The sequence below is a fragment of the Cataglyphis hispanica genome, chromosome 6 (assembly GCF_021464435.1).
Source record: "Cataglyphis hispanica isolate Lineage 1 chromosome 6, ULB_Chis1_1.0, whole genome shotgun sequence".
Lineage (NCBI taxonomy): Eukaryota > Metazoa > Arthropoda > Insecta > Hymenoptera > Formicidae > Cataglyphis > Cataglyphis hispanica.
Genome location: NC_065959.1, coordinates 3,563,149 through 3,589,701, shown reverse-complemented (window position 1 = coordinate 3,589,701; position 26,553 = coordinate 3,563,149). Strand labels below are relative to the sequence as shown.

Sequence of the window (26,553 nt, the reverse complement as noted above, 5' to 3'; positions counted from 1 at the left end):
ATGAGCGGGTCGGGTAAATCAAAGGAATCTCTTTCTCTCTCTTTCGTAGCGCCATTAATCTCGGCGCGCACGTCAGGGCAGCCTATCGTCGCTTTACACAAAGTGATTTTGCACATTGAAATTATAATCGCACGGCAAGTATCAATTCGTAAAATACCTGATCGGCTTGCTAAGAAATTGAACATCGTCATCATGTTTTACGGACCCCGAGATACATATTTATGTTAATGTTGTCAAAAATATTTCAAATTATCCCATTAATTTTTTTTTTAGAAAATCCTAGTAAATGCATATAATATAAAATTAATTATAAACCGCCAATATTCACACAAAATATATTATAAAATATTTCGTTTAATTAACGTAGATTTTTAATTGTTGATACTTTTAAGAAATTCATAACGCTGGTAGAAATTTTAAACACGGCCGTATTAATTAAATTAAAACTAATTATCCGGTAAACCCTAGTAATTTACATTTGGTGTGCTATTACACCGAGGTTTCTAATTAAAATAAACATAGCTTCGTTTGCTAAGCGTGTAACGTTAGGACAAATGCGACGGCCCTGTGAGAAGGAAAGCTTGACAATCGGGGGAGACGTTTGCCAAATTACACCTGTCCCAAGAGACACCTGCATCGATGTTTCTAGGTAAAGCGTGACTCAGAGAGGCCTTTCTCCTCTTTATTGTGCGACATGATTGTCGTGTCCGCACTTTTTCTCCTACCTTTCCCTCTTTCAATAATTCTTGACGCTAATCGTATTATCCGATACTTGATATCCAATGAAATCTTGAATTTACAAATATAAATTCTTTTTCTTTTTTTTTTTTTAAGATTTTGGTCTCCAACAATATCCTTAAAAATTGTATCAACGATCAACCTTCCCATTATTGTATAATAAAAGCGGATTATTTGTCCATATAATTTATTTACAATACATTCACGTCACATACAGTGATAAAAAAAAAAAAATAAATAAATAAAAAGATCAAATATATAACTTTTCACAGCAGATTTTCAAGTTAGAATTTAGCCTGAAATTTCCTCGTAATACAATACAACACACGATTCAAGAATTTACATACGCGCTTCATACAAAATTCGTACATGTTTCTCATCCATAATTGGCCGTTCAATTACACAGAGATCGAACAGAGTGTGCTTCCTGTGTGACTGTTTACTAAAAAAAATTAACGTCGATATAACCGATACGAATTGTTGATTGCATGGAAAATAGTTTGGGGGAGGCGAGGAGAAACATCGCGCGCGATGTAACGTAGCAACAAAATCATTTCACCGGACTCGATAACTCTTTCGCCGCTCCGACGACTTCCGGCGCGCGCGATCCATATGCATGCACGTGTGCATGCACACTCCCCCTGTCAGACGGCGGAGATGCCCGCGAATGCTCGCCTTGAACCTGTCGGGTTGCGCGAAGAAGTTTCACGTGAAACTGGAACCGACCAACATGATATGGCCCGATACGCTCTCTGCGCATGGCTCTATGCACAACGACAACGACGACGATGCATCTCTCCGGCGGAACAAACTTTTCTTAATTTTTTTTTTCACGATACTCTCCTTCCTCGTTTCCCCCTCATATCCTCGATTTGATCCGAGTTGATCGCCGAAAATAAAAGTTACTGAACACTTTTCATCTCACTTTGCAGAAGCGACGCGATAATGGAGTTTTTATTGGGAAAATCGACGTTATCGTATTATATCGTGAAAACATTGCATTTGTAAAAAAAGTAAGTAACGATTTTAATAAATATAATTTCAGAAATTCTCACGCACACACGTGTTTCGTGTACAAGAAAGTAAAATAATAAAAGAGAAGAATCCTTAATCTTTGGAAAGCAATAAATGAAGATATGCATATCGATGCTTCCTGTGTTTTAACCTTTTATCTGTCTGCGGTAGTTAAACCGACCACTAGAATGTAGAAGGTTCAACGAAAATATCCTATTGTCTAGACAGAGATTGAAAATTCATTCGTAATTGTATGCAGTATGACACAAAAGATTTAGAAAGTACAATACAAAGCCGTCGATTATAATTACTTTTTGATAGAATAGCAAAATTTTGTTTCAACGATATCTAATATTATATTGATTTATTCAGAAAAGTATAACTGCGTGATATTTTTTCAATAATATTAAAAATTCAAAATATATTATTAATCAAATAAATAGCAGTAAAAATGCACGCTTCTATTCAAACGATATTTATCCAACATTTTGCAAAAGTAAATCACGATTTTAGAGAACAGTCTCTCGGATAGTCCCGCTGATTTGTACGTGCGCCAGTTACATCGCACCAACGTTTACTTTATAACACTCTGTAACTAACTAGAAATATAGTACGTGCCGCACGCTAATCCCGCTCTAATCGTGCTAGGAAAGGCGACAGTCAACGGTGTCTCGCGTGAAACGAGAAACGATTGTGCCGCAAAAACAAGAGACAGGAAACTTGCATCGAGAAACAGGGCTGTTATGTATTATTGTATGCGCTTAATTAAACAAAATGTATTCTAATCACTAGAGTTACATCGTTGTTGATAACAAATTTTCTGTGAAAATTCGATTAAGGACCATTTTTTCTCACTTAAAAATTATAAGAAAATTAAAAAAAAAAAAGAAGATAAATGTAAAAATTCTAACAAGTTAAAATTTTTTAAATAAACTCGAAAATTAAAATCAAATAGACCAGCCTTATTTATTTAATCTTTATCGTTAAATTTCTGCATAATTGAGATTTGATTTTTATTTTTACAGTAAGGTTTATAATTTGACACGAGGTATATACAAAACATTTTGTGCATTTCGAAAAGACGTATAATATGAAGAAAATCGATATTTCGAAGCGAGGCAAGGTGCCGATTTGCTTTGTGGCGAAGCGATCAAGGTCCTTCTTATCCTACCGAGAGGCCCGCGATAAGATAAGACCAGCGACGGTGCTCGTACTTCCGATCGTGCTTTAAACGCTTCGCCCGCGTATTTTCTTGTATATGCGACTGCATAATTAATTTTGCTTTCTTTACACGACGGTTTGCGTGGCGCGTTTTTGTACTTTTTCATTTTTCTTTATTTTCTTTTTGTCTCTAGTCTTGACGTCACGTTATGCGTCGCCTGTGTTGAATCGAACGCGATAAAATATTTTACGACGGTATTAATGCGCGAGTTCGACGCGCGCGAAACAATCACGAGAACTCATGCTGGCTGTCACCTTCGCCATCCTAGAATATGTTTGTACACGTGCTCGAAACGCGTTCCGCAACGATTATAAATTTGGAGCAGTTAGATCGCAGTTAGGCTATTCGATGCGTCACACCGCTCGTCTCGCGATAACGTCGTGTTCTTTTTTTCTTTTCGAGAATTTGAAACGACATCTTTCACGCGCGTGCATGCGTAATCTCAGTATGTAGTCGGTGCAAATATTTGAATGATGTAACATATACGACGGTGGATTTTAGAATAAGAACGTCAAGGTTGCATTTTGCGCAGATTATCGAAGCTGTTCTCTCCTCTCGCTCACCAACCAACGACAAACGAAAATTTATCTTTATGCAGGAAATATAATGTAACGTTATTCACACATAAACAAGAGTTTATATAACAATGACGCGTGCATGCGTAACTATGCTTGTGTAACTATATTCTATTTTAAAAACTATCGCGTATTTCCTTTCAATCGTAATCGTATTGTATAAAAATAATAACAATTTTAATTCCGAAAAATTTTCAAAGGCACAATTTATTTACGACAGAAAAAATCCATGGATTAGATTTCATTTAGGAAAATAATCAAAGATCTATAGAGGAATTCTATTGAATATTGAAGCAGAATCCTTTAGTGTAATGATGTATACCGGATTTTTCCAAGTTACGATATTATATATATATATATATTCTAAGAAACTTAGTCAAGTGGAAAACTAGTCACAGCAATTCACGACGATACACGTAAAACGCGGGCTTTCTTATCTACGCAACATATCGCGCCTGTAATCTTGCGAGATGATATTAGCCGAAGCGTAGCTTGTCTAAAAGCAAATTAGTTTCAAACGTTTGCACAGCAGTATGTATTTTAGAATAATCAAAAAATATATAATTTTAATTATCACGCGTTGTAATATTTAACATTTCCTGGCTATACAACCATAAGACTTCCGGTAACATCCTTGTCGATGTGACAGTCAATCAAAAATTAAGAGCGATGTTAAATGTTTTGCAAACGTTAAATAAAATTCTCGGGTACGTTAAAAAAGAAAGCTTTCTACGCGGGGTAAAGTAGCATCGTCATTCGTACGAATGTAGCAGGGTGGAACGCTTATGTTAATGAGCCCGCGCGATTACCAGACAAGGACGGCGAGCGTGGAGATGATGCCGTGGCGATAGAGACATCCAGACCGGATACAAAGAAGGCCAAAGAGGAGAAGTACCGGATAATCGTCATCGCACATACCAACTATCGACGTTCTTAAGCCCCGACTGCTTTTTCTCGCGAACAAACGTACACCTGCGCTAGGAGCACCTCTCACCTGCGAGCATCTGAAGGTTCGAGAGATACCGCGAGGAACACAGCGACAATGACAGATCGATAATTAGCGTCCAAGTATCTGATGCGACTGATAATGATTCCTCTTGAATCAAGATTAATGCGATTTGTGCAACGACAAAATTTCGCCCAGAAAACTATTCTCTGCAACAAACTGCATTTTCGCGAAAAATAGATATTTTTTTTTTGATGTATGTTTTATTGTATTTGTGTAAACGATTGAATCTTTGGCACATTGATTCAATCAATTTTAATCGCATCATTTTTTAGCTGCTATTATAAATCTAGTCTCGGCAAATGTGCACTGAAACTGAGCCTAATAACTGAATTATTCGGGCAACTTTGTAGAATTTTAGAGAGTCTATCTACACAATGTATTATTCTCCGCATTGCTGGAGCCAACCGTGCAACGGTGACCAGGAAGATCCTGGTTGTGAGGCACGATAACGGATTCTCGAAGTATACTGTTACTACGCCTGAGAGAACGTACTGGTGAGCGACTACCGGACGATTGGCACGGAACGAAGTATCGAACCGTAAAACAATTGTCTAAAAATATCCGCGGCGAAAAAAAAAAACTCGTCTGTCCGTGGATCCAGTCATGGAATAATCTCGAACCAATTGAAAAGACAAGCCGAGAAGAATCTTAATAATCTCAAAATCTTTTACAACGCGAAGAAAAGTTAATAGATGGAATAATGAAATATATGTACAAAATCAGTTTAACAGTCACTTAACAAATATAATATAAAAATGTTAAATTTAACTATCGATCGTTAAAAATACACTTTCATTGGTCACAATAATTTCGCGCAAATGATTACATTTATTCACTCCTTGTCTTATAATTTCTTTGACAATTGTGATTTCACATAAAATTACAGATTCCGAATTGATCCAGAAAAAAGACAAAAAAAAATTGAGTGATCAATTAATGCGAACCTATTAACATTGTTGTCAATTAATGCATATTACAAAGACCTTTTTTTCTGTCAGATTCTTAAGACAAAATCGCCACGCGAACGGAACGTGAAGATTGATCGTTGATTAGAATACCATTTTGTACAAATAACGGAATATATCGCGATTATCAGCGACACGAAGCATAAGTAGAACGGCAAAGCATAAATAGCGGCAAAAGGCGAGCTTCACAAGAGATTCCTTCGGCCACGCGATACAGTTTTTCTTTAAACCTCGCGTGACTGTAAGAGTCGCTCTCCCTTTTTCTCCTCCAACTACCCTTCCATGTGGGTGTCCGAAGAAAAAAGTTTACATATACGTCACACAAGGTTCCACCCCGATCCGCGAGATGCATGCGCGAGTGTTTTTTCGCGTGATAGCGAATTGTTACGACCGCTATAACGACAAATTACTCGTTTCTTGTATCACTATGCAGAGCATCTCAGAAATTTTGCACTTTCCATTAACATAAAAGAAAGAAAGAGAGAGAGAGAGAATCAATATTTTAAGAAATTATATAGATGTAAAGTTTAATTGACAAGACATACATTTTTTTAAGCGACGCTGTGAATCAAGTCCTAATTTATAGAGATGAAAATAATAATAATAAAACTATGTTTTTGTAGTTTAATTTAAATTCAAGTATATTTTCTTTAAGATCTCAGTTTAATAATTATTTAAATGTTTAATATCAAGAATTTATGCAAAAATATGATATTTAATGAGAGTGTAAAATGGTAATTTTAAATTCTTTAAAAAATCATTTAAAAAAAAATATACAATTTCTTATGAACCCTATATAATTTTATCATCTTCCACAGTAATCTATAGAACTGTTTTAAAATGCGCAAAAATGTTTTCATTAAAAATAAAAGGGAACATGCGTGGTTTTCTCTCTGATACTGAGCGAGATATGTACTTATTTTCACGTATAATCAAATATTCAAATTATGCTTCTTATAATAATTTTAGCATTATATCACTCATGCATGGTCAAGACGCACTGTTAAATGTATTAATAATTTTATAAAAATTCGTCCTCCAACGTGACAGAAAATTTGTTGGCGACTAAAACGCGACACTATCGACTTTACACGCTTCAGTCTTTGAGAGTTACACTGTCTGCAGCAAAATTCCATAATCAAATTTGTAACTTGAAGTGCGATATAAAAAAAAAAAACTTAAAAAGCAGAGAGCCTTCTCTCTCTTTTTTTTATCGAGCATAGAAATATATATATGTGTATATGTATATAAAATTTATCTATATTCACATATGTATCCAACATAGAAGTAAATCTCTTCTTATGTTAATTTAAAATTTAATGATATAAGCATACATATAAATATATATATATAAATTACGATAGACAAATTGTGATTCATTATAACAATTTGCCTCTCAAAAGTCTACGATAGTAATCAACAATATTACTCGTCAATAATTGTCGCTCTATCCCCGCTTCCTCTCCAAGAAATAAACACGTATGAAACGCGCAGTCTAATGAATTTACCTGAAGTAATGCGATCCGAAGGGCGAGCAGAAGAAGGGATCGTTGTGCATGTGTGGTTGTCCAGGTACCCCTGGTCCCTGAGGATGCGGTCCCATCGGGCCGCTAGGGCCTGGGCCGCACATACCGGGCGCGCCTTGAGGCTGCATGCCGACCGGCCCCATCATGCCGGCCGGGCCCATCGGATGGGGCGCCGCTGGATGATGCGGCGAACTGACCATGTGGGGTCCCGGATGATGGGGATGAGGCGAGGGTCCGCCGCCCCCCATGTGAGGGTGAGGGGTATGGGGCGAGCCGCTCATCATGCCGTGAGGGGGCATCGGATGGGGACTCGGCGAGGCGCCGTTGAGATGGGGTGCCGCGTTGACACCGCCATGAGGGGTCGGCGGACCGCCGTGCGTCGGCGTCGTTGCCGGCTGCGGCGGCGGCAGACTCGGCGGGCCCCCCGGGCCCGTGCCCGCGAGCGGCGGCAACGGGCCGTTCGCCATATTGTTGAGCTGCGTGAGCGATGCCGCCGCCGACGCCATCGCCTGGAGAGGATTCGTGGCGCCGCTCGCCGTGTTGATGCCTAGAGCGTTGTTGCCAAGATGATGATGGTTGCTGTTGACAATGTTATTGGGATTGCCGCCACCGAGCGGATTGTTATTGTTGCTGTTACCGTGGTTGACGTTGCTGTTCGCGGCCACGCCGCCGCCGAGGGATTGCAGAGACGGTGGCAGCGGTGGCGAGCCGGCGGGGGGTGCTGCCGGGCCCCCGAGGCACCGGCCCGACGGACCGGGAGCGGTTACGCTGCTGGGCGCTACCGGCACGCCGGCGTGGAGTGGGATTCCACCTGGAGGGCGCTGTGCCACGCTCACCGCCGGCATCACTCCCCCCTCCACCGCGCTCTTCACCCTCGCCGCGAACTTCCGCTGGGATTTGGATCGGACTACGAAGAGCGTTCCTTCTCTCTCTCTATTTAGCTTTCCCTTTCTTCTTTCTTTCTGCCTCGCTTTCGGTAGTCATATAATATCTCTCTTTCTATTTCTCTCTTGCTTTTCTTCCGAGTTTTCCCTCCGCTTTCTATCTTTCTCTCTCTCTCTCTCTCTCTCGACTTTGAACGACAAAGTTTGAAACGTGACCTTTGTCAGCCGTACCGCGTGCTATTCGCTATCCCGCGCTTCTTCGAAACATCTGTCAAACTCTCGAGTCTTGAAATAGCGTTAAAAAATCGCACTTTCAAAATTTCCACTCTGAAAATGCCGACGATACTGCTTGATTCTTCTGTCATAAACGATCACTGCGAAGGAACGTTACGTTATCACTGCACATTAGAGGAACGAGTATATTTCGACATGAACGAGGAGAACGAAGCACGTGTTATTGCCGCGTACACATCGGACGGAAGGTACCGTGACGGACGTTTCAAATTTTTTTTTCTCGCGTTACGCGCGATCACTTTTACTATCGCTCCTAATTCAAACTCGCGCAGATTCCTTTTTAGTCACACGAGAAAAATCTTTCGCGCATTATCCTACACGTAAAGAAATGACGGCCACCTGTTCGCGTCCTTCCGCGACGAGCTGTGGAAAACTTTGGCGAGGAATCCTCTCCTCGAGTGCTCTCTGTCAATTCGATTCGTCAGTCACACCCCGCGCCAAGTATGTACATATAATTCACTTTCGTAGATTTTCGCGTCGCGTCAAACATACGCGAGCGCGCGTCTTCGCTCTGTTTATACGTGAAAAAAAAAGAAAACCTCGAAATATAGACGGCGAGTATACACACCGATCGCGTGTTCCACGACGCTGCGGTTACGGCATACTCGGCACGCAATCACTCGGCACACACCAAGAAGAGGGGGAGAGTTAATGCCACTGGTCAACGACGACGCGTCCGCTGCGGCACGTGGCCGTCACGTCGTGTCGATCGACGTCGGGACGCGCAGCAGCATCTACGTCGCTGATCAGCGCTACACGTCGCCAGCCGGCCATCCTCGCGCACCTCGCCACCGAAATCACCCTCCTCCTACTCACTTCCTCTAACACCTACACGACACGCCGCTACCTTCACTCCGCGCCGGCTGCTGCTCCCGCGGGATTCCTCGCATCCCTTCTCCCGTCCGACCCCCCCCACCCCACCCCCCCTCAGTCGCCACTCGGCGACCCGAAAACCAAGCCGGCGCGAGCACGCCGCTGCTGCTGCTGCTGCTGCTGCCGGATCGAGGATGTTACGCGTCTCGGCATTCTCTTCGCGCGCTTTGGCGATAGGAAACTCGGGCCCACGGATGACACTGATTACGACGCACTGATAACGAGATACTTTGAATATATTACGCGTAGTTTGATTCGTTCGACTCTTTGTTTACGGCACTGTTTACGCGCGACTCACAATGTTGCGGTGTAGACGGCAATGCGCGTAATATGGTCGTGGCTCTCGAATCACTCAAAACACACTCGTCTCGATGTTTATTTCACAGGAAACGCGCTCGGGGTAGACACTCGCGACGCACCACTGTAAACGTATTCACACGATTGACAGACAAAGGAGAATACGATGTCGCGCTGCGTGTCACAGAACGACGAACACGCGACACGAGCGACAGGAATCCGAGTAGTAAACTCCACGAAAGCGCTCGCGTTACTGAGGAGCGGCGAGTACGACTGCGCTGTAATCGTTCCTCCTGTCGAGGACGCTGCGCGGCGAAGACTGGCGAGAGACTGGAGAGGAGAGAGGGAAGCGGCCGTGTCGGCGAGCGAGAGTGGGGCGGGGGTGGGAGGGGGAGAGAAGATCGTGGGACCGTCGGTGGGGCGGCGGAGGAAGGTGGGGAGGGATACCGGGCGACGAGAAAACCTCGTATGCGATACCCGCGAGAATGAAAGAAAGAGACGGAGGGGTGCCACGTGAGCGCACGACGTCCACGCAATGGACACGGTCCTAACCTCACATGTCATTCTCCCCCGGCGAACCCCCGTTTCGAGTCACCCCCAGGATTTCGAGAACGCGAGTATAGAGTGTGATAACGCAGATATGAAATTTCCAAGTAAGGAATATCTGAGAAATATCGTGCCGCTATATGAGTTCGTGTTTGGAATTAATCTAAAGGCGGTTGATGAATTTAGTTGAAATTGCATGGCGTTTTTGTTATCTGCGAGAAAAATCGTGCAATCTTTCTCCTTTTCACTCGAAGCTAGACTTATTTAATCCGATATATCGTGTACGTCTCAACACGTCTAATCGATCTTCCCGCGCGTATCGCGTTCTGATTTCTTCCGCCAATGTATGTCGCAAATATTTTATAGCTGTATTTTTTTTTCTCTTTTCCAAACTGTTTTGAATATAAAAATCGTTGTGAAATACGAAGCATTTTCCAAACACTTTGCGAGTTCAATTTAACACGGCCGTGTTTAGGAAATTCGAACGTACACACGGGATGTGCTCGCGTAACTAGATCCGGAAACATTGGTGTCCGATTCAGTTTGGTAAATTATTGCTCGTGAAGGAGGAAAAGCCCCGTATCTATATAGCCGAAGTCGGCGAGGATACCAAGTTTCACTTTCCGTGCGATTCGAATCGCTCGACAATCTTCCCTCGCTTTCTACGGTAAGGATTGATTCGAGAGTGTCCGCTAGGATCACCGTAGTCCGGAAATCCGATTCGTCGTAATCGGGGTCAAGTTGAACGTATTTGTACGACGTGAGGAAGAAGAATGATCTTTCGTCGTCTTGACGTGCCTCGACGTGCCGCATTGACCAATCGATCCGCAAACACGCGCCAACCGTACTTATCAATTCGTCACAAGGCGATATTATTTTGTTCATATCTGTTGGCGATATTAAAATACAAAGAAAAATAAAGTTATAAGAACATTATAGGCGTATAATTAATTTCTTCAAATGTATCTGCATTTCAATCTTCCCCTTTTTTCAAATTTATATATGTATAAAATAATCATGTAACGTAAAATTCATAATCACATCTAATATTTTCATTTGTTTAAATAATAATTCATTTATTCTTTAGCTTGAATCTAAAGAAAAAATATTTTTAAAATAATTTTTGGAAAAGAGCAAAGAGGACACCTCGAAGGAGACACAGGATACACAGTTGCGCGATCGATGCGTGAAATGAAAATTTCACGCGAGAAAGCACTATTTTGTTAATTAGAAAAATTATATTTTAGAACAATAATCGAATATTTTTCTCCAATCAACAAAAATTCTCGTTGCTATTGCCATATCATCTCTAAGCGAGAAGGTCGTTTTCTCTCGAGTCAATTTTCGTAAACAATCTCGATTTCTTTCCCGCAGTTGCCGCAGGAAAAGTTTCAAAGTTTACAAATACCAAAGTTACCAACTTGTACACGCAACAATAGTTGCTAAAATAAACAAATGATTTAATACTTATGGCACAAAAGCTACTAACACATTCGAATATTTTTCGCAAATTCTGTAATCACAATGAAATTCTATCTGTCCTAAAACATTGATTTAGTACACATATTGCAAATATAGTATAGCAATAGTTTAATAAAATTATCGCAATATATTTCTATACTATAATCGTAATGCGTGTACTAAATCAAGTCACAAGATATATAATATTGTGTTACAATCGACAAAATTCAAAGTTTGCACGATCCACTTTGCGATACGTCATATAATTAAAATTCAAAATTAATAAAAATGAATTAATAATCGCAAAAGATATCAGTGAATTCAAAGTTCAGCGGATCGAGCAATTTTGATATAAGGCTTTACTCGTGATATTCGTTCTGTACGCCGTTTTTTCTTGCAGTTTTTTTAACTAATTGAATTATCAAAGTAATAATTTCGGATTAAAAAATAACTGATTCGCGCTCACGCCACATTGCAAGTTCGGTTAAGGAAATTGTTTTCAAATTGTCATCGGGGGGATAAAAAAATCAAGATATAGAAATGAAAAAAAGATAGAAGACAGAAAAACGTAAAAATTCGCGAAAATTCAAATTGCTGCTAGATTTATTCGATTTCATTTATTTGTTACGTTTAATTCGTCATTCAAATCGCACAAAAATAAATTATCAATCAATAAGTAATTGTTTTAATTAAAAAATAATCAAATATTATACTGCCATTATTAAAAATTAATAAAATAAATATATCTCAGAATAAGCAATCCTGAGAATTCAAAGTGTCTATGTCGAGACTAAAGAAAAAGGTTCGAAACAGTACAAAGTTAATAATCGCGACCTAAATCGGTTCTAGTATGGAAGAAAAAGTCAGGTAACTCAGTACCTGACTATGTAGATGCAGTTTGAGGCAAGAGGCTACATCATTGCTCGCGTGCAAAGAAGTCGCAAGTCTATCGTTTGCAAAGTGCTAGAGAAATTTCAGGTATCTTTTACCGTTTAACGGTTCTTTTTAAACATTACCTTTCCGAATCATGATGCGAAAAGTTTATTCGTATGTTTGCCGATAAAAAAAAAAAGCAAAAGAAAGAGAGCAATGTCTCCGATATATTTAACGTATATTCAACTCACATCTCCGCCAAACATTTCAGCGTCGAAAATAGAATGACTCGACACTCGGGCATAAAAAAATGCGATCATCAGGAACGTTTTTCAGAATCGGATCGTGGCAGCCTAGTAGAACCTGTTACCATAATAATATTCTACTTCTCTTGATCCCGAGTTCATCAAACTCCTGCGTTCCCTCGCTGATTTCCTTTCGTTTGTTACAAACTGCTATGTAATCTCCAACGGCAATTAGCGGTTATTTCGCCGATAAATAAAAAAATCTCGACACGGCCTTCAACTGGACCCCCAACTTCGATCCCCCAGTCGCATGATGCTCGCGGGATTCGAATGAAATTTTCTGGACGTGGCTGGTGTTTCTGCGTCGATCTACACCTCACGTACAGCCCTCTTGCTCGGGACGGGAAGAAAGAGCCTGGTCCGGTCTGGGGATGGACTACCAGGAATTCTCGGGGACCATTAATCTGTTCCGTGTGACAAGCGAGGTTCCCCCTCCCTCTACTTTCCCTTTTGTCCTTTCGAGACCTCTCGCACCCCCGCTCACCTAGGCGTATTCGATGCAGGTAGGCATATCTGCCTATCCAGGCTCAAGCTGATCCGAGAAAACCGAATGGCATTGTCCGAAAAATTAGATATAATGAACTAACAATTAAACAGCTTCGACTCGGCCAATGATCAAGTATTATTCACTCGTTGCCCCGCTCGAGAAGCAAAATCGAAAGAAATGCCAACGAAAATGATGACAAATTGCGACGGGAGAAAACATACTTGTCGTTGATCGCACTGATTTCCTGTGGATCCACCTGTTTCATTAGACGCTGCAAAAACGGGTTACATCTCGAGCGAGAGAGACTACTTTTTCCTAGGACGGATCGAAGTCAGTGGATCTATATCCCGGCATAATTGATCGCGGACAGCGAGCGAGCGCCTGCGTAAAAGCGACGTGGTATTTTGTGCCTCTTTCACGCTGATTTGTGGTTTGCACCCCGCACGCAGGTTGGCCGAGCAAGCGGTGGGAGTCGATTATCTCTCCCTTCGCGGAGCGAACTGCTCACGTATCATGTCTATAGATGACGTACGGCATGTATTTACCTTTGCGCTTCGCAACGAGTTAATGCCTGATGGCTTCTTCGGCAGCTGCGGGAATATGTACACGCTTAAAAAAAAAAAACGTTGATGATTATACTAAACTTTGTAAAAGAATCACATAGATTGATTAATATACGAGAATTATGTTATATTCAAAAATAATAATGGATGCTTTTAAAATTCTGATATAATTAATCGCCCTCGTTAATAAAGAATAATAATAATGATAATAATGATGATGATAACTTAAACAATAATGATAATTAATGACTACTCGACAAAGTATAATTTATATTATACTTTATATTGTATATTCGCCTTATATCTTATAAAAATAATGAAAATAAATCTAAACTTTTCTTTTTTTTCTTCAACCTTCAAATAAAAAAAAAAAAAATGATAATTATCAAAAAAATCCAACAGAGTTTTTGCGTTCTTATATAAATTTGTTACATAAATAATACGTAAATATATTGCAAAATATAGATGCAATTTTCAAAATTATTTACAGCTTCTATATGATAAATGCAAAATCAATAAAATCAATTATTTTACAAGCTGTTTTAGAGAAATAAATCTCCGAAGATTATACACATATCTTTCTCCTTGAATCCATCAAAATGCCACGCGCCAAGTCTCATCGAAGGATTCGTCGAAGTGAATCCTTACGCGAAAGTTCGTTGTTCGGGACACCGCGCGCGCGCGCGCGCACATGAGAGTATCGGGGCCATCAAGTAGACCAGCGGGCGTCACTGAAGAAGAAGAAACAATTAGAGGCCAAATAAAGACGAGGAGAGTCACAGTCGAGTGGGTTCGCAATGAGCGTGTGTGTGATTTCGGTCACGCCGTGCGCCTGTACGTTGACCTCCGACGCTCGACAGGAGGAACTGAAAGATCCGAGGAGAAGCAGGCGGAAAAGAGACGAAACGAGAGAGAAGGAGCGAGGTAGAGACAGAGAGGCGGGAAAGAGGTACGAGAGGAACCGAGAGAGGATAGCATTTACTCAGCGTTCGTTCCTTCCTCCTCCTCCTGACTGAGAGAGCCCTTCGACTCGCCTCGATTCGAACGTTGCCATCACCGGAGAGACAGACCGAGGAAAGGAGACGGAGCGCGGACACATCCAAGGGGAAAGACGAAGAGGCAGCGACCGAGCGAGAAGAGAGAGAAAGAGAAGGAGTACGGGATGGCCAAAGGAGGCAGGAGGAGCGAGACGGAGATACGTCGAAGAGGCTGAAAACTCACTCTTCGAGAGACGGAGCAGCAACCGGCGTACACAGGCCTCTGTGTATACGCAGGTAAGAAAAGAGAGAGAGAGAGAGAGAGAGAAACTAATTCTTCGTGTTCGATGATGTACACCCATGAACCGGGGAACCGGAGAAACATTGTTGCCGATGCCGGAAAAGCGGTCGTTCCGGCCGCATCGCGCCGACGTTGAAAAATAATATACCACGGGTGGGCAAGATTGTTTACGCGAAGACGAATATCGGGGCGATCTCACGGAGAGAAATGAAATTTAAACCGAAAGAGCATACTCTCGGAAAATACGAGCGCATACTTAGCAAGATTGCACAGCCATCGTGTCGCTAATAGTAATATTCCTTTTCACAAGGGCTAGAATAACGGCGAGACGAACGATCATTTTCGTAAATAGATTACATTCTTGTAGCGCATTCGTAAGAGTCAGTGTCAAGTGTAACAGATGAGAGCCTTGCTTATTTAAAATAAATGTTTTTCAAAACACGAGAGAGAGTTTAATTTAATTGTTACTCATTTTTCAATACTCGTATCTATTTACTGTTATTCTATAATAAATTAGAATAAATTATCAAAACAAAAAAATAAGCATGACGTCAATGTAAATCGTAAATTAATATGATACATATGGTATGCGATAGAATTTCTTTCTGATAAATTGATAATTTTTACCAGATATTGTGCAAATTGCAAGTTAGAAAATTACATTGCATCATTGATGAAGCGGCGAGGAAGAATGCGAGACCACAACATGGCATCGTCATAAGAAGCAGACGCGGCTTGCGGCATTACCGAACGATTACACGCATCGATGCCGAGTCAACGTACGAAAAGACGATATTTCCTTTATCAAGACATCGTGGCTCGCTCCGTTTACCTTCAGAAGGTCTTTGCGTGCTCGCTGCCAGATCGGTTACTCTCGCAAAGAAAACGCGATGTTAAAAATATGCGGACGAATAATCTTTTAAATATCCTTTACCGCGTCATCCTTTTACTAACATAATCGCCGTTTCTTCGCTGATGTGCAAAGTTATGTTTTTGTCGTGTTTTCACTTGTATCCGGACAAATAAAAGCTATACACTTTTGACAAGGTATACACCCCTGTTGATATTAATTTACAGTGATGTGACGTATAACTTGGTAGTCGGTTCGAATCAAATAAACCAAATATAAAAAATATCGCTTTCCCCGTGCGTCATGTTTCCCCACGCGTCAAAGCGAGACCGAAATCGTTCAAATATCGGCAAGACCGAGTGTGTAAAAATTGCAAAAACGAATATACGCAATATACCTTAGCAATATAAATCTCCAAACATCAGGTTATTGTCAACTTTTTGCTTTCAAACGGATCTGATTAATATGTTTAAATATGTACTCCATTTTGCATTGTAATTTGAAATGCGAGAAAATCGTATATTCGTTTAAAACATTTCTATAAACAATAATTTTATAATTACTTCGCATATTTTAATATCTTAATAAAAAAATAATGTAATTATGCATGTATATATACAATTTGCATTAATGATTTCAATTACATACACACTTGCAAAGCATTCGCGTCTATTTCAATAGTAAATTCCACATTTCTGTGGCGCATCATCATTGAGCAAACAAGTGCCATCGTCCTTGTCCGAAGGACCGAGAAGTACTCTAAGTTCGATATACTTAGCGGTTACCCAATCATCCTCAATCTAACCCGCAACTATCTACTAACTCCTTGGTGACAGTGTCGTACGCGTTGCGTCGAGTGTATCTGTAAAGGATACAACCAAACTTTGAGTTCATGGTCGCGGTGATCTCATTACAGATTCCAACTTGCTTCTTTGCGAGAGAGCGAGTCGAGTTTTTCATATTGCGACGACTTTGAAATCGCATGTCGAGATACAAAGAATAAGTCACGTATCGCCGTTACATTTTTAATTAAATAAAAGATATATCATACATGTATGTCCCTTTATAATATTTTCATATTGTTTGTATTGTTTTTTAGTATTTTTAAATTTTAAGTCAATTTGCATTTTGGCAAAAATTTCTTATAGCCATGTGTGATTATTGATGCAATCATGTAATATCAAACTAAAACTTTATAAATAGAAATATATAATTCTGATTACATCTTTAATAGAATATTACTCCAAGATCTAAAAATCAAAAAGTAAAAGTACACATTAATTAATTATGTAATTAAATACATTTATAAACGTAATTACAGTTATTAATAAATGTGCAAAGTATAATAAATTTTTTACCGAGAAAAGATAGTCTTTAAAAATCAAAAGATTAAAAAGATCCTATAATAAGCTAGCTGTAATAAAAAAATGATTTGCGGAAAGCTGATAACTTTTTATACATAATATAGACTTTCCAACATTATACGAGCCGTTTTACTCGCTACTATCCAAGTATAAACAATCTCATCTTCGTTCTCGCGGGCAAATAAACGTCGCTAATAAAACATTGCGTGCGCGCCTGACCAAAGATGCACGCTCTCTCTCTCTCTCTCTCTTGCGGGAGTACATCAAGCGCTTTGCTAATTAATTTATATAATGTCATTTATTGAAACGGCTTAGAGTGTCCCATCTCGATTTCCTCTATCATGCACTTTCAATTCTCGGATATTTATATACAATCCGAATACATATACAATCTGGTTGCGGACGCGGAATCCTATCTCGTATTACCGGGATCCCAATTAATGAGCCCGATGAAATAATTGATCAGAGAGTCACGTTAACGTGCACGGCCGATCGCCACAAGCGATCGCATTATCGCGACACGTGATCTCGGCCACTACCTTTGTTCTCACCTGACAACTGTGTTTCGTGCCGAACGACAGATCGTTCGCACGCGCATCTTCGATCGCAAACGAACAAATTCACACAGCGCAAAATTGACACGCTCCGTCGCCGATGAATAAAGTTACACATCTGTAGTCAGCGGCACAACGATATTATCTATATGATAGTTACGCGATAGTATCGCGACCCGGATTTCTGCAACAACAAACGCCAATTAGCTGATCGATCTATAGGTCGGATTAAATTTCGTTAAATGCGATCAAATTCCAAGCTCGCGCGTTTTGTTCATTCATCGGATCTGTAATAGATATCTTCTAATCGACGATTTAGCTTATTCCCGAGACTGATTAGTGCTTATCATTTTGATTTTTACAAAATCGAAGGGTAGTAATGTATATGTGTATTATAATTAAGATTTAATACGCCAAATTTGCATAACAAATAAATATTACGTTACATATAATAAAAGAGATTGTGTGTGTGTGTGTGTATATGTGTGATGATAATACAAATCATCTAATTATTTTCTTGTTATCTTTCATTTACTTTAAGTTCGCATCTATCCTTAAAGTAAAGTACATATAGTCGTAATGTCAGAAATAAAAGTTTTAAAGGATATCAGAGGATTAAAATGAATATCTGACAGGATGAAAAATTCGCGCTTATCTTCTGCTCGCGCGATTAGTACCCCGCGATGACGTTTCTTTCCACGTAAATTAATTGCGGACATCTGTCGACGGTGGATGCTACTTAATCCATTAGGTTACTTTGATGAGTGAGACTCCTGGAGATATCCCGTTACCTTGACTCATTTCAACTTGATCACACCGTAGCAATGTGTAACATTTAAATAACGGCAATATTATCAATCTTATTTCTCGTTGAAATTATCGAAAATGAAAAATGCTACGATAATAATTATATATCTTACCTCTATATTACATCATCATTATTATATATTTCTATCATATCGAATTTCTCTGTAATTTTGACACTTTTAAAATACTCGAGACATTACATTAATATGTCAGATATTAATATATAAAAACAAAAAAATTATCAAGCTAATAACATCGATGATAAGGCGATAGGGTAACCTTAACACAACGTACAAGACATCAGGGAATTAACTTAAAACCTCATAATCTTTAGAAGTCATCTAATTATGCGGCAAAACGGCGTTAATTCGCGGTTAATTTCTTAACGAGATAACGCCGCTAAACTAAAAGAGGGGGAAAGAAGCGAAAGGAGAGGAGAAACGTCGTGCCGCGGTTGCGTTAGAGCCTCTCTAATGGCTCTGCACGGTCCAAGTGCCCAATGGGTGGGTATGTAAAAAAGAGACAGAAAAAGCAGTGTTAATTAATTGGCGCGTAATTAAAATCCGCAGAGTGGCAAAGGGTACTTCAAAAAATTTGGGACACTAATCCATAATAGAATCTAAATCTCACAAATGAAGAAAAATATGAGAATTGTCAAATATTTGAATATTAAATATTTATAAAATATTTAAATATTAATTTTTTCTATTGAGAAAATTATAGGAGAGCTTTTGTAATGCCTTCGATTTCTCATATATTTTAATCTTTTGTTTGCTCTTTATAAATAATGATAAAATTGTATACAATATGTTTACATTTAAAAAATAGCAAGTAATTGTGTATATAATATTTGATTTCAATTTTTCACCTCATTCCAAAAAAAAAAAAAAAAAAAAAAAAATGCAAAGACGTTACATGATAATTTCAAAAATATAGCCTGCCAATCACTGGCGAAAACAAATATATACGAACAACTGCCGCTGCAAAACTCTCATCGCTCGAGGCTTCAAGAGTTCCGAATTCGAAACACGCATTCGGGATGTGCGTGCAACGCAGTACATACCCGGGAAATGCACTCCAAAATAGCTAAACGCATAATCACATGCGTCGAATCTCTCCGGTACGCCGCGTAATTTTGGCGCAAATATCATCATCAGCATCGAACCAAAATCGCGCAATGTTAAGCCAATGCCGATACTTACACGGGCACGTACACTCCGCGCGGGATAGGTCTTATCCGCACGGCGTGGTCCAATTAGTCACAGTCAACGGCGTGGCGAGAAACGGATGAAAAACTTCCCTCCGACACCAACTTCCTATACAACACGCGCCTCCGCGCTTCTCGCCGGAAATTCCGGAAATAATAGATGCGACTGGCGTTATGAATCTTATTTACCACGCCATTCTACTCACCGGGTGCTCACAAGGACGCAATTCGCTCGCGGCCGACAGACCCAGAGAACTATGCCTGCCAACTTTCTTCTCAGTCCCGCAGAGCAATTTTATAGACTTTACCAGACAAGAATTATGTTTATATCAACAGGAATGGCTATGCATTGAAACTTTTTTGTACGTAAGTACGAATGGAAAATAAATATTTATTATAAAATTACAAGAAACCAAGATATGCGCGCGCATATATCAATAAATTCTTCTTTGGAGTCAAATAACACTATTTCTTTTTATCGCGTGTATATTCGATACTAACTTATTTATAAGTCATGTGTAATTTTATACGTTTCAATTATATTACTTTTTATACGTAATAAAAAGTATATAGACTAATTTATGTAATATAATGTAATAAAATTAATGATGCACAATATGCAATATAAATAGTTGATCGTAAAATATAATAACTTTGCAATAATATTATTTGCATCAACATACCTACAATTTCCTTTTTCCTCTATGCTCTTTCATTTCTCTACACTTTGCATACCTAACCAAGATGTTTTCTACGATAAACTGTTGCACATGGGATGTGTGAGTAGATGCACCAAGAATTTCTGCCAATAACTGGCCAATTGAAGATATATGGAAAATGCACACATACATTCCTTTCGGAATGCATGGTAAACATAATTTGTTTCTTTATTAATATCGTACAGAGCAATATAAATTTTCTTAGATTATAATCGTTTGAATCACAACCAAATATTTTTCTTATTATATTTAAAATCTTAATAAATTTTTTAATATTTAAAAAATTGTAATCTATAAAATTGTTATATAAGATATAAATATATAAACATGTTTCTTCTAAAAAGAAATATGTACTAAAATAAATTTACTAAAAGTGCAGAAGAGCATTACGATTTGGCGCAAGGCTAGCAAAAATGAGAATAGTTGGCACGGATCATACGAAGAAATTTCACGGCACTTGCCATGTGAATTTATTAGCGTCTAACCATCGGCTATACCATAAACGATGTCCCTCAACGAGAATTATATTATCTTCTCGGTAATCTCATAGCACCGCCCCGTGAATTATCCTTTTCCGCAACAGATACCTTCTTCTTCATTCTTCCTTGCCAGATGCGAATGATATTCAAAGTGATATTATTTAGCTGGATTGCTAGATAATATATTTCATATACGTGCATTATCGCGAATTAATCTTGTCAAAAGCTTGACTACCTAATATCAATTTTTAAACATTTTAAAGAATTGTAATTAGGAAAATTGAAATAAAATAATGATGTCATTTTGATAAACCGTGATAAAATTCCTTGACATATTGCGCAATCCGAATGCAATGTCGAAATGTTTACAACGAGAGACGCAAACGTGAAAAAATCTTAAATGCTGCATATCAATAAAATATATGACAAAAACGTACCAGGTCAAAGATCAAAGAACTCCTATGAGATAAAAATCTACGTGCGAGGAGCTTTCAAATAAATTGTCTTTCGTAGTAACCGAGAACAATTATACAGCATGGAGTTTTATAAACTTGTTCATTGCAGCTGCGTCTTAATAAAACAATAAAAAAAAATCGCAATAATTTTGCGCATCATATCGTAGTAATCTAGGAATCAGAGAAGACGATGGACGGGAAGGGCGAATCTCACGGAGCCGCGTACATTTGTTTTAATTTTCCACGCGACGAATTCCCTAAGCGACATAGATTATCCTGACGCAAACACGACGAACGACACGACGAAGATGTCTCTTTTGGAAGATTTGGGGTCGCGATTACCCGCCCACCCTTCATCTCCTTGGGGACGCCGGGTCACGTATGGTCTTCACACGTAAGGGCGAAGCATCGCCCTCACGAAAGCGTTTCCGGAATCGCGCGAATACCGAACCGCAAAATCAAATACGCACGCGTCCCGGAATCGTAATTAACATTCCCGGCAATTAGTGCGAGGCCGATGTCCATCGGCACGATCAATTGTCGCCGACAAGCGACAAAGGTAACATTTGCGCGCTTTGCGGCACCGCCTCAAAGGTAGAGACAGAATGCCGCGTATTCGATCTCGCGAAATGCTAATTCAACTCTACATCTTTTTAATAGGCACAGAATGACGGCTGTCTATAAAACTCTAAGGCCTACATTCATATTAGCATTAAATGCAATTAATTTTATATCAAAGAGAGATATTTAATCGAGACTAAAGTTAAAAATTGATTTAAAGTATACGCAATTATTTTTTATATTCGCGATGACACATTTAGATTATTTTTAGAATCGAGAAATCAAGCATTGAAATTATTTGTGACATTTTTAACTAAAAGATTAACTTTTCACTATACGGGCACATCTTGTCATTGAATTTCTAGATCGCGATCATATCGTCGGAATTCCCAAGACGTCGGATAGACGGTACTAGGAGAGAGGTTGGAGCGTACATGAAATTTTATAGTCAACGGATACATCTTCGTAGCGGAGCGAATAAGGTCGGATTAAAACCAGCACGTCGCGTCGACCGGAATATCACGCCGAAATCACGCCTGTCTCTTTTATTTCGTCCACTCTGCCCCGCATACCGCGCATCTCTCCCTCTTTTCGCTCCGCACTTCGTATCTCTTTTTGCTCAGTCTTTAAAAATCGTTCCGCGGATGAAAAAAATCCCGCCATTGCGCCGGTAAATCCACTCGAATATCCGCCCACACACACACAAGCGTACGTGAACTCGCTTGTAATTTCGAGGTTTTGCGCGAGCAACTGCGAACCGAGTTAAAATTTGTCGGCCGGAGATCAATGTCTCGAATTCTTATGTTCGTTATTTCGAATGGTTTCCAATGCTCGATAATAAATAACGGGCTTGTCTTGAAAGAATCATATATACACTAAGATTTTTAGAATTATTTTTGAACGCTTAAAAGGCCGAATCTTTTATTTAACTATTATATGTACATATAATTATACAAAATACACAATTCGTAATTATATGTGAAAATAAGTTAAAATTTTTGCATAAAAGTACTATTGCATTTTTTTCTATTAAAAATATATTTTATAATTTTTTTTTCTCTATAAAATATTGTACATAAATTATATAATTATAATACTAGAAAGCACGTAACTTCCTCTCTCTTTCTCTCTTTTATAGCATTTGGATGAAAGTTATTAGAACTCGTAGACGTAATTAAAGTTAAACTTACGTAAATATGAGCACCCTCCCGAAGACCGCAACGAAACCAATGTAAATGTAGTTCGCGGATTCACACACTAACATCGCCTAAAACCGTGTTCGAACGCGTTAATGGTAAATTAACGCAGTCGTTATAGAACGTAAAATAGTTATGAAAAATTCAAGCGAAATCAAACTGCGTTCACGAGATGGCCGCGTTTTCACAAATTAATAACAATTTACTATTCTATTGCCGATTCTGGTAAATAAAAGTCGACATTTTCAAAAAATTATAAACAAATTAATATTTTACAGTCTAGTTTATATATATATATATATATATATATATATATATATATATATATATATACGTGTATGTGTATGTGAGGGAGTATTCCTAACATTGCTTCAAATACTATAAATATATAAATTGATTTACGTTTCTATTGACTTATGCATCATTATTACGTGTAATATTTTTACATTTTGTTATTTATATTATTATTGTAAAATTTAGTATTCTAAAATATTAATATTACAAACAAATTTTTAATCATAAACTTATCTTCTTTTTGCACCATTAATATCTTAAAGTTTTAAATAAATAATAAATAGAAAGAGATATTATTTTTCAAGAACATTGTATTTCTCTCAAAGAAAAGCTATTTTGTGAAAAATACAAAATTTTATACAGCTAATGTAATTTGCAATGAACAAAATATCGGTCGAAATATTCTTGCATGAGAGTCACTGGCTGCGCTCGACTCAGTCGAGGGAGGAGGCAAGGGAGATGCAGAGGAAGGAGGGGGTGCCGTGGGGTTGGATGAAGCGAGGGGGTGAGGGAGAGAGGCGGCAGGGGTTGGTGCCAGGGTAGGTTTTGATCAATATCTCGCCCCCACCCCACACCACCACACCACTACCCTTCGTAGCGGTACACCATGCCCCCACCAGAACCCCATCACCCGACCACCATGAATAACCAAGACCATATAGCGGCCTGCAGATTAAATACATCGTGGTACCATACGATCAAACCACCCCCTACCTCCCTTCGCGCACCCCATCCACCCGCCTCTTTCCCTCCAACGTATAACCCTCCTCTTTAACAGCCACCACCGCTTTCAACGTCGTCGTGTTCTCGTAAGAACGACTGATTTGCCGCACCACCGGCCTGAAAGGGGTAAACGAAGAGAAGAAAGAGAGAAAGAGAGAGAGAGAGAGAGAGAGAGAGAGAGAGAGAGAGAGAGAGAGAAACTGACAGAGGCGGTAGTGGGTGCCGTATGTAACCTGGACGTATGTGTGCGCATCGAAAATCCCCTTTTCCTCCGCATTCCGATCTCACGTTTTCCCGCGAGACCTCCTCGTACTGTACAAGGACAACGTCCCCTCCGGGGAGCATTTTGCAACACCGATCGTGAACGAATCCTTTGCCATTGTAACGAAAAAAAAAAACAACTAAGAAACAGTACGCGTCGAGGCACATTATTACCTCGACAGTGAGAGGACTATACGATCCGCCTACATCTAAATCGATATGTCAATTTCAGGAGGGAATAGAATTCGTATTGGCTATTGCTAAACTAATTATTTTACATGCTTTTCCGAAAAAAATCGAAAAAGTTATCCGAAAAATTTAATATGAATTAAAAGTGCGCCTAAAGAAAGGATCTCTCTAGATAATTTTGATTGGTTTTACGAAACTGGAATTACATAATACTTTATACGTACAGAATACTTTAATCGTACAAAAATGACATTTTTCTTCATTTGCAAATAGAAAAACGCTGCAATTATCGTACATATTTCCGCGCGTATAATGTCGAAAATTACGCTCATCGTGATTGCAATAATAGTCTGAAATAACACGAGATGAACCCCGGCATCTGAAAATAATCGGTTATGCGTGTCGGGTCGCGGCGGCTCGACAGTTCGCTATTAGGCGCTAATTTAGTTGTAAGCTGCGCAGGGTTGCGAGGAATGAAAGGGGGGTCTCTAGGGACGATACTGGTTCTGGCCCGAAGGATCACTACATCTCGTACCTTCTTTGAGATCCCAATTGAAGCAAGAAGACACGAAACTGAGCGCGACCCCCGATGTGGTTTTCTCGAACTCTGTACACGTTTCTCGCGTTACGTCGAAGAACTATTAATTTAATACTTTCCCGTATTCTCGGATTGTAAAAGAATTATTTTGAAAAAAATTATTTACAATAATCAAAAAGTTTAAATATATTTTATGATATTCTGAATCTGTTTAATAACGATATTCCTGCAATTGTGCACAAATAATATATCTAATAATAATTATATTCAATATTGAACAAGCTCGATAAAAATATATATATTTTTTTTCAATTCCAAGAGCAAAATCAAATATAAAAAAAAGAAAGGAAACATCATGAATAGACTAATACGTTACTAACGACCAATCTATTCATGTGGCGCATAAATCCTCCGCGATATTTACCTAAAATACGATCGGTTCGACTTACTATTAAAACCGCAAAGCCGTAGCGCGCGGACGTATTTCTTTCTTTTTTTTTCCTTTTTTTTTCATTCGTGGATTTAAAAACAATCTCCGCGCCGCGCTGTCGTTCGCGCGAGCCGCGGGGCACTTTTATCGCGTAGCAAAAATATGCTACACGAGGCAAACAGAATTTTCCGCCCTAGAAAAACGGACGGATGAAAAACACAAATGTTATGCTAAGCCGGGAAAAATGTACGCGCGTGAACATATTTATGGTGTTGTCAAGACGCCGCCGTCGTTCTCCGTTTGTTCCAAAACCGCGAGTAGAGTCGCGGCGGATGTGGAATCGGCGGAGACCGATTCAGCTCGAGATCTGGGAACATCGGGAAACTCTCGCTAATTTACTCCGCTCTGCATTTTTTTCTTCGCGATACGCGAGAAGAAGGGAATTCTACCATTTTTCTCCCGCACGCGTGCACCAACGCGTGCGAAGACCGCGTCCTACTCGGAGGCATAAATCAAGTATAAACAATGTGTGCTAAGTATTAGCATTTCAATGAGCGGCGGCAGCGGCGCGAGCGATCATGTTAATTACTCACCAAAGATATGGTTTTTACTATCTAACGCGCGTATTTGCGCTATCGACACGCGACGCGGCACAGTTTCCGCGTGATCCTGTGCGCTAAGTGATAATGCCATTTGTTATCATCTTCGAAACTAACGAAGTGCGCTGCCCCCGTCGTTAGCCTGTAATCTGCTACCGGCGTCGAGTGTAAGTGTCCGAGCATTAGCAAGTGAGAAACGATCCCCAGAGCCTCCAAATATAATTTCGTCGTAATTTATCATAAATCAATATATGTTTTAAACTGATAATATTGTAGAACAAAGAAATAAAACTAGAAAAACGGGAAAACTAGTTCTCATATATACATATAGAGATTATTTTAATATAAATCTAAGTGACAGATTAAAAAGAATACTTATAAAAAAGACATTAAAATCTGCAAATCGAATTTTGATTG

The 26,553-nt window shown here is 39.3% G+C and overlaps 2 protein-coding genes across 4 annotated transcripts in view; both read right to left on the bottom strand.

Moving 5' to 3' along the window:
* LOC126850254 (LIM domain-binding protein 2) overlaps positions 1-9,121 on the bottom strand; it is a 69,318-nt gene extending 60,197 nt beyond the window's left edge. For all 3 annotated transcript variants that reach the window (XM_050593067.1, XM_050593068.1, XM_050593069.1), the window contains exon 1: positions 7,032-9,121. In XM_050593067.1, the coding sequence (XP_050449024.1) occupies positions 7,032-7,894 (863 nt within the window). In that variant the 5' untranslated portion in view covers positions 7,895-9,121. The remainder of the gene's footprint in view (positions 1-7,031) is intronic.
* The window catches only part of LOC126850345 (proline-rich protein 2-like), a 62,418-nt gene continuing 44,459 nt past the window's right edge, over positions 8,595-26,553 (bottom strand). Inside the window, exons 3-4 of the mRNA XM_050593227.1 lie at positions 13,615-13,678; positions 8,595-8,738 (exon numbers count right to left, since the gene is read on the bottom strand). Coding sequence (XP_050449184.1) covers positions 8,649-8,738; positions 13,615-13,678 — 154 coding nt within the window. The 3' untranslated portion in view covers positions 8,595-8,648. The remainder of the gene's footprint in view (positions 8,739-13,614; positions 13,679-26,553) is intronic.